Source organism: Marmota monax, unplaced genomic scaffold (genome assembly GCF_021218885.2).
Source record: "Marmota monax isolate L192 unplaced genomic scaffold, Marmota_monax_Labrador192_F-V1.1 WCK01_AAM20220418_F8-fsc00038, whole genome shotgun sequence".
Taxonomy (NCBI): Eukaryota; Metazoa; Chordata; class Mammalia; order Rodentia; family Sciuridae; genus Marmota; species Marmota monax.
The window spans coordinates 13,889,634-13,899,197 of NW_026692498.1; the positions used below are offsets into that span (position 1 = coordinate 13,889,634).

General features: G+C 36.8%; 1 protein-coding gene across 1 annotated transcript; it reads left to right on the forward strand.

Annotated features, from left to right (window-relative positions):
• Positions 1-7,585: 7,585 nt before the first annotated feature.
• Positions 7,586-8,530, forward strand: LOC124092741 (olfactory receptor 5B12-like). Its single transcript, XM_046444545.1, has one exon. It carries the CDS (start codon positions 7,586-7,588, stop codon positions 8,528-8,530), a length of 945 nt encoding a protein of 314 aa, XP_046300501.1.
• The last annotated feature ends 1,034 nt before the right edge of the window (positions 8,531-9,564 follow it).

Below are 9,564 nucleotides of genomic sequence, written 5' to 3' on the forward strand. Positions count from 1 at the left end.
ATCTGGCACGATCAAAATCAAAACCAGGACTGAGTTTCCTATTTTAAAAAGCAAACTCTAGGACTAAAATTAAAGGGGAATTGTAAGTGTAAGAAGCACTGGCATCAGTTCATACTTCTTTCACTGGGCTCAGATTATTTTATGAATCCTTAAAATGCTTGCTTCACTCAATTAGTGAAATGTAATAGGAAATTAAATGATGAGAAAATATGTGATTGGTGGTTACCCTAGTGAGGAAGTGAGTGAATGTGTGGGAGCAAGGGAGCTGAGTCTGAATACCTGAATCAGCACCAAATTGGATGTGTTAATGACTGATCACAGGATTCAAGGGCTCCTTGTTTTATGTGCCTAGGGGAATGACATCTGTTAATCCAATTTACAATATTCTCTCTTTGTTTGCCCATTGTTATAAATACCAGGCATGTTTTCACTAACTAAACCCAAAGCCCATATCTAAGGATGTAACCCACATGGCAACCTGCAAGATTATGGAGCATCATGAAATTCAAAGAGTAGAACATGATCAGTGCAAATCAAACCAACAACAGTCAAGATTAGGATGGCCAATACTTTTAGGAAAACTTGTAATTGTGAAAATGGAGTAAAAGGAAATGGACCCCACTCTTCTGTGTCCATTGGGTCAGCAGCCAGATGGAAGCTGAGGGCATGAGGACTGATATTTTTCTAAAGCATTACCATATGTTACACGTAGAGTTAGATGCTGACAATAAGGATATTTATTTCTCAAAAAGACCTCACAAATGTGGCTGTCAGTCCATGCAAAGCCAGATCAAAGAACATGTTTTCTCTGAGGAACTCTCAATGTGAAGACAAATATCTAGAGAAGAGATTACCAGCTGCCTAACAAACATAAGAATACTGATTCATGAGTTCTCTCTAAAGAAGTCACCTCAAACTGTACTAATTTAATAATGGAGAATAAAGTCCCCAAAATGGTGCAACGTGTACAAATTGTGTAATTACTCTGTGCCTCTGTTTCTCTGCTTTTATTATGTGCACAATAATGCTGTCTACTCCATGGGGTTGGGTGACCTTTAGTGAATAGGTCATATCAGGTATTTAATACCTTTCTTTCTGTAAAGAAATAAATGTATGTTTATTACACCTTTAGCAAAGGAATGAAGAATTGGACCATGTCATCCCTCTATTACTCTCTATTAATGGGCTGCCTCACTGTTTTTCTCTACTTCTTTATATTAAAATATTTTTCAACATGGACCTGCAGACAGGCCTATACCCATCCACCTAGGGACACATTCCTGAAGGCAAGAACCTTCTGAGGAAAGCAGAACAGGGACAAATTGCTCTGTCCCTTTAAGATAATCAGTAAGAAATATTTAACTATCTGATCACAGAAACAGAATCATCTCAATTCTTCTCTGTGTTATCCAGAAAATGTGTTGACAACCCTGACCGTTTTTGTGCGTCTCATCAACCGTACTAAAATACTAATGGAAAAAATCCCCATGAATAATCACATTAGGGATATTCTTTATGTTATCACTAAACAGGCAAATAATTTTGGATGTTTTTATTGGACTAAACATTGTTGATCAGGGAGTTAAAAGGTTAACTAATTCAAGTCAATTTATTGTGTCATGCTTTGGTATTTTTAATCAGGGACAAATTAATTTCCATCAGGAGTTGCCTATGAAACATCTGATACAAAGTAATCAGAAAAATCTTCTTCCACTGCATTAAACATATACAATTACATAGCATATATTAATAAATTTGTAACTGAGCTCAAATATCAAATTTGTTTCAAATTTGTTGTCCAGATAAATACAAATAATTGTAAATGAGAGATGAGTCTATGATTTACAAAGCATAGAAATAAAGAAACTATTGAGCCCTCCATAACAATAGTCTCTCAAAAAAAAAAAAGGAGTATACACATTCAGGATAGATTCCCTAGAGAAAAAGAGCATGAAATCTATATTGATTTCTTCCAATGATCAGAAGCCCTATTTTGTTTGTCTCTTTAACCAGTCCTCATATCTCTAGGAAAAAAATAAACTGGATTATTCACTTGTGGGAAAAAAATAGAAATAAACTACCACTGTCAAAACTGATTCACTAATATAAGAAATGTGAGTATTAATAATTTGGGCCATTAAAGCTTAGAAGAAATAGAGATCTCTTCTACGTTAATAAAAAACAAAATAGGTTTTTATGAAATGAATTTTCAAATAATTAAGAATATGTTAAATGTAGGAGATTCTACCCATGAGAGTCAGGAAATATAAGGAACAGAATCAACTAGACCCAAGAGAAAATACATATTGTATATCAAGAGAAATAAATCATAGTGCAACACACAAACATTAAAACTAAGGTTCTTAAAATATTCATGAATTATGAAGGAATTATATAAATTAAACAAGAATAGCTAATAAGTGAAAGAAGAAAAACAAGTGCGCATTAATCATTGCTGGATGTCATTTTTTTAAAGCACATAAAAGCCTTGGAGATAAAGTTTAAATCATCAAAAAAAAAAGTACAAAATTTTAATGGATGGGTTAAACATGAACCTAAACAAAATTGAAGTCAGAATCAGCATGTAGATATTAATTTTAATAGTATTTAAAATACTCCTTTAATAAAAGGATGGAAAGCTTGAAAAGTATTTTAGAAAACAAGCAGATCAGACTGACAATTTTCAACATAGACCTATAAAAAATTAGAGAAGGAAAACTTTGTGATACCTGGAAAAAAGTATTGAAAATAATAAAATCAGACTGACAGCAGACTGTCCATCAAAATCTATAGAAGTTAATAGACAGTGGAGTCACATCTGTAGTATTCTTTTTGTAATATGTCCTTTTCTGGTTTGGTATCATGGTGATACTGCTTTTATAGGATAAATTTGGGAGTACTTTTTCCCTTTTCCATTTCATGGATTAATTTAAAAGGCATTGGCATCTTTGTCAAGAATCAGGTGACTATATCTGTGTGGGTGCATCCCTATCTTATACTCAATCCCATTGATCTATGTGTCTGTCTGTGACAATACCATGCTGATTTTATTATGATAGCTCTAGAGAGCAATTTGAAATTTAGTAGTTGATGCATTCAGCATTGTTCTTAATGCTTAGAATTGTTTGGACTAGTCTAGGTTCATTGTTTTTCCATATGAATTTCAAGAATTTATTCCTAGGTCTGTGAAGAATTACATTAGCATTTGGTGGATATTATATTAAAACTGTGAAGTATTCTGGTGGTATACATCATTTGCCTTTCTTATCAGTGAGCAAAATGGACATCTATATAGTACTGGACAACATCTGCATTCGCATGGGAAAAGAACAAAAGATAGAAAACCTACTCTTTCAAATATATTTTCTAGCAGTCTTAATCCATCAGTGGGGGCAAACCTTTATCACCTAAAAACCTCCCCTAAATTCCTACTTTCCAAACACCATGGCATTTGGGGTTATGTCACCAGCACTGGGATTTGGAGTGAAAATGCAAACCATTCCAGTTGCCATTACACCCAGCAATTTAACACTGAAATGTGTACCCCAGAGAAATGAAAACAAGCCCACACAAATATTATATACAGATGGTATCATTTTAAGAAGTAAATGGTAGGAAAAATGTTAATCCACTGATGAATGGAATAAATAAAATATGATAAGTACTTACAATGCAATATTCAACAATAAAAGGGAAGAGAGTACAAATACATGCACAAAATGGATAAGCATGAAAACACTCTAAATGAAGAAAACAGTATAAAATAACCATGACCACATCATATGATTTTATTTATATAATATGTCCATTCTAAGCTACTCTGTAGAAACAAAATGTAAGTGATTGGTTTCCTAGGATTAGGTAGAAATATAACAAAACAGGAACCACTGCTCATAAGTTCAGGGTCTTTTGCAGATGTTGAAGATGTTCTTGAATTATTTTTCCAACTGTCATAAAACTCTACATTTAAAATTGGTGAATGTTCTGCTCTGTTAATTATATTATGACAAATTTCTTATGTAAAAAAATAAAATGAGTGTGCATAAGGGAACTAGTTCCCAAAAACTTATCTGAATTTTTTAAAAGATTTATAGTTTATTATATATGATATTAGGTAGAATAGATTTTGTCACATACATGAACAAATAAAGTCAATACCCCAATGACTGAATATGACAAGAATTTTTTCTTACTTTGCAACTAGGTGCACAGCACATGGTGTCTAGGACAGTTTTGGTCCTTCTCAACATGTTCACTCAAACACCCAACCCAATGGGAACTTCATCTCCTGGAGTTCTTCCCTCGGGAGCAGAGACTCCTCAGCTATTCTGGTGGAATGAAAGACAACAGATGGGCTGTGCACAGATTTCACTACACCTCAACTCAGGAATGACACACACTGGTGATTCCCTTGTCCACTTGATAGAGAGGGTTGATGACTCTGTCAACTTCAAAGATTCAGAGAAATGTAGGAAGTAGATGTAGTATTTCAGCACTACTATTTTTCTTCCACTTCCAAAATCAGTTTTAATAGGTGATAAAGTGGTAACACTTAAGCTTCTTCCCTTCTTCATACATGTTACATATCATGCTTAGATTTCTATATCTCATTTCACCTGCATGCTTCTCTTGTGAGAGATAAAGAATATTATTACTATATTTTCCCAATTGATATACTCAAGTTTCTTAACACTAATTAATTGGCCAAGTTCAAAAAGTGCAATAGGTGATAGAAGTAGAATTTGAGTTAATACACATGGCCACACAACTCTAAATCACAAAACTACACTTGACTGCATTGATGAAAGAGATAATTCTACCTCAAGCAGTGGGATTAGAGATGAAAAAATGGAGAGGAAAAGATGGATACATTCTTAAATTTTAAAAAGAAGGATTAACTTATTCCTCGTATCTATCATAACACAATTGCACAGTAGAGTTACTATTAACTAATATAACACATTGCATGTATTAAATCACCAAAATGCATTTTGAATGATCCCACAATAATGAAAAAAGATAAATATTTAAGATGAGGGATATGCTCTTACTCTGATTTGCATGATGGTGGTCTTTATGCATATATAGTATGTGTATGTAAATATATATATATATATATATATATATATATATATATATATATATATATACATATATATATATGCCATAAATGGGACTATTACATACTTACAAAAAATTGTTTTAAAATGAGGGCAAAAATAGCCCCATACTACCTCTGAAGTGGAAAGACAAATAGATATTTTGTTTAAAAAATAGACTAAATCAAAGAAAAATTATACCAGGAAGATTCTAGACCTTTGAGAAAAAGCTAGAGGTGAGAAAGATTGCATGAGATCCTCACTTCACTGAAACCAGAGACTTTATCAACAATTTTATTTTATAGCCTAATATGACTGCGATGCAGCTCATTGACTGATTGGGCCCTTGTTCCTCTAAGATTCTATCCACTGTGTCCGCAGAAGCACTCTCAGCCAAAAGGCACCACCACCCTCTGCTAGCTCCAGACAGGGTCAAGGGGGAGTAGAGGTCTCCAGAGATCTCTGCTCTCGTGGCACTGTTTTCCCTGAGACTCCTGTGGAAAGCTGCCATCTCTGCTTGATATCTGCAAGAGCACAGCCCACATTCTGTGCCATAGCACAGAGCTCCACGGTGGGGAAAGAGACTCTCCTGCTTTTGCAGATGTGGACTTTGACACAATGGTCTAGATACCTTTTCATCTGTTCCCAAACAAAAGTAAGTATTATGAAAACTGACAATCATTTCTCGGTAGAAGTATAAGGGCAATAAAATGCCTATCCATTTTTTTAAAAAATGGAAACAAACGGGAAATAACACCAGGTGTGGTAAACAGCAGAAGCACAGGCACTTATTGTTGGTCTCCTCACTCCTAGTCTCCTGCTCTCTTCCCTATAGTGCTGCTCGTTGGCATCCAGGTATTCACACCCACTGCCTTGCCTTGTACTAATAGTTGGGGTGATGGGGTCAGACTCAAGGGAAAAACACACTCCTCAGTTTCTTGCATTTTGAATGTGCTATAGGAGTACTGGTGCAGCAATTACAGCTGCATTTGTGAACTTCAGGGGTTGTGGCTCTTGAAACATCTCCTGGACCAGCTGGATGGTTAGACTGCTTTCATTAAGAATGTCAAAGTACAGACATTCAATATGGTTAGCTGAATATCCTGTCATAGTTGAGAAAAGCTGAGATAAGCTAAGTAATGCCTCCAATGGCTTCTTTTGAAAATGTTATGGTGTCACTCTGCCCTCTTCCTCTTCTCTCTCTCCTCTCTCTCTGCTCTCTTCCTCTCCTCCCTCCTCCTCTCCTCTCTCTGCTCTCTGCCTCTCCTTTTCTTCCCCTTCAGGCAGCCCCCCCAATAAATCTCTTGGTTGAAAATAAAGAAGAAAATGTTAGTGTCATGTTTTCAAAGAACTTTCATGTTTATTATCACATAAGAGCCTGGAGGGAGGGACACATTACATTCACCATAGCTATCCTCAGCAACAGGGGCTACATCATCCCTGCCTTGAATGTGGCAGTTTGTTAGTCCAGAGGAGATTAGGATCACTCAGTTTTTCAGTCAGATGTGTCTCCTGGGCTGAGAGGACCTCTCATGCTATAATCACAGCAGCACTATGAGCTGGCACCTGAGCAGCCCAGGGTCTGTACAACAAGATGCACCACAAAAGATGGCTTGGCAGAGGACACAGAGTTTCTAGGACAGAGCAAATGGAACTCTACTGCCTTCTCTGTTCTACCTGCCCAGAATTAAAGCAAAGATATGGGCAATGGCAGGAAATGGAAAACATCAGTGTACAAGAAAACAATGACTGCCACATAAAAAAAGAAAGCAATAAATATTTGCTTCAACATTTTGAAAAAATTTTCCACCCATTTTGAGGCACCAGAAGACATGAAGACTTCACTAAGCAGGTGTGGATACATTACAAACACTCTATGGGGAGCTTTGTTTACAAGGAAATTCCAATTTAGGAGGCTCATGAATTAGAGATAAAAGCATGAGTGTCCCTAGAGCAGGGCCTCAAGTCATTGCATATTTTCAGCTTATTATAAACAAGTTGGGGAGAGACCTGTCAGACACTGAATATGCATTTGACAGATTTTTCTAGCATCATACACCAAAGAGTAACCAAATATTGTCCAGATTGGACTTTCTGATGATTAACTGTTTTTGTATATATTTTAGAAAAGAGTATTACCAACATATTCCAAGTAGTGAAAAGGACTTCTAGATGCTTTATTATCATGAAGAATGCATCAGAAAAGCTAAATTGAGCCCTGTAGTTGAAATGAGGACCTCCAGGATAACCTCAGTCAGCAATGACCTTCCAAACCCATTTATAACACTTGTTGTGAGAGGAAGGACCTCCTTCAACCAGCCAGAGCCCAGCCTTCAGTCCAGCTGCTTTCACAGACACCTGCATGGACAAGAAGCTACATATGAGCAGGAGTCCCTGGAGACACTTCAGCTCTCATGGTGCACAACTTGAAAGACTTGTTTGTTCATCTTGTCAAGTCTTTCTCATGATCATTCCCAACAGCTTTCATGGAAAGTATCTCAGAGGTGACTGAATTTATTCTGGTGGGGTTAACAGATGCCCTCCAGCTACAGGTCCCCTTATTTATGGTCTTCACCCTCATCTACCTCATCACTCTGGTGGGGAACCTGGGCATGATCCTGTTGATCCTGCTGGACTCCCGTCTCCACACTCCCATGTACTTCCTCCTCAGTCACCTGTCTCTGGTGGACTGCGTTTATTCTTCAGCTGTCACTCCCAAGGTCATGGCGGGGTTTCTCACAGGAGATAAGATCATTTCCTACAATGCTTGTGCAGCCCAGATGTTCTTCTCTGCAGCCTTTGTCACTGTTGAGAGTTTCCTGCTGGCCTCGATGGCCTTGGATCGCCATGCAGCTGTGTGTAAGCCCCTGCACTACACCACCACCATGACAAGAACTGTGTGTGTCCTGATGGTCACCACTTCTTATACCTGTGGGCTTCTGCAGGCTTCTGTCCATGTAGCCTTCACATTCCATCTCTCCTTCTGTCATTCCAATGTGGTCAATCACTTTTTCTGTGACATTCCCCCACTTTTGGCCCTTTCTTGCTCTAATATCTACACAAACGAGATTGTGCTTTTCTCGTTGGCAGCATTTGATACTTTTTTCACTCTCTTGGTCATCTTGAGCTCTTACCTGTTCATATTAGTTGCTATCCTGAGGATGCATTCGTCTGAGGGACAGAAGAAGGCCTTCTCCACCTGTGGGTCCCACCTCACAGCTGTTTCCATCTTCTATGGAACCATTGCCTTCATGTACTTACAGCCAAATTCTAGCCATTCCATGAACACAGATAAGATGGCATCTGTGTTCTACACAATGATCATCCCCATGCTGAACACCCTGGTCTACAGCTTGAGGAACAAAGAGGTCAACAGTGCATTCAGGAAGGCTGTTGGAAAAGCAAAATCCTCACTAGGCTTAGTCTGTTAATTGTGTATTGCTTGCAAAAAAAATTTAAAACATTCATTGGGCATCTGGTGTTTAATAATATTATGTAATTACAATTATTCCTTTTCTTTTATTTCTCCGAATTGTTCTTTTACAATGTGAATTTTTCTCTTCATGGTTTGGAAATATAATTAGGTTTTAGGAAACGTTGCATGTCTTTTTTTCAGAGATAAGATACCACTCCCAGTTTAAAAGCCAGATTCTAATCCTAGATACAATAGGATCCGACATTGTAACACACCATTAGAATGAATTTCTTTGCAGGTAATACTAATATGTATATGATATCAGGCTTATATTTTCAATTCTTAGAGTGCAAAATAACAACATGATTCACATATACAGCATAGAGCCACAGTTTCTCATATGTCCATGCCTTTAAGAATCACTTGAAAGATTGTCATAGTGCAGAACACCAAAATCTAATTCAAATCATATTACTCTAAATTTGTGTTAAATCCATAAATCCATAGTATGATTGCTCATTATCTACATCTGCTTGACTCTGGAGCTTCAATATAAAAGGAGGTCCAATGATATTTAACCATGCAATCAAATCTATCTCCTCTGTCAATTTCAGATATCAGAGACAAAGTTCAGAGTAAGAATTACTTCCAAATATACCAATATTTAATTCTTAACCTGACTTCTAAAAGCAATCGTGTCTAAAAAACGTATTGTAGAGCAACATGTCCTGTCATACATTCCTCTATAAGTTTTCTTAATAAAAACAACCAGAAATTTGTAAAACTGGAAGTTTATGTCTGCATTATTTCCAGGAGTAGAATTAGGAGAAAGAAAATTAGGGCAAATTCTTCCCCACACTATCAGTTATAATATTGTCTTCTAACATGATGCTGAGGTCAAGATTGACAAAGACAGGAAGCTTTTTCAGGTGTATTCAAAGGAATGAAAGAATATCGTTGGGCACTCAGGGACATGCAATCACGCACAATCAAAATCACAGACAAAACTGAGTTTCCTATTTTAAAATGAATACGCTGGGACTGTCATGG

What these genes read in the sequence shown, in the direction of transcription:
- LOC124092741 (XM_046444545.1), top strand. Translation starts at nt 7,586, where the DNA reads ATGGAAAGTATCTCAGAGGTGACTGAATTTATTCTGGTGGGGTTAACA.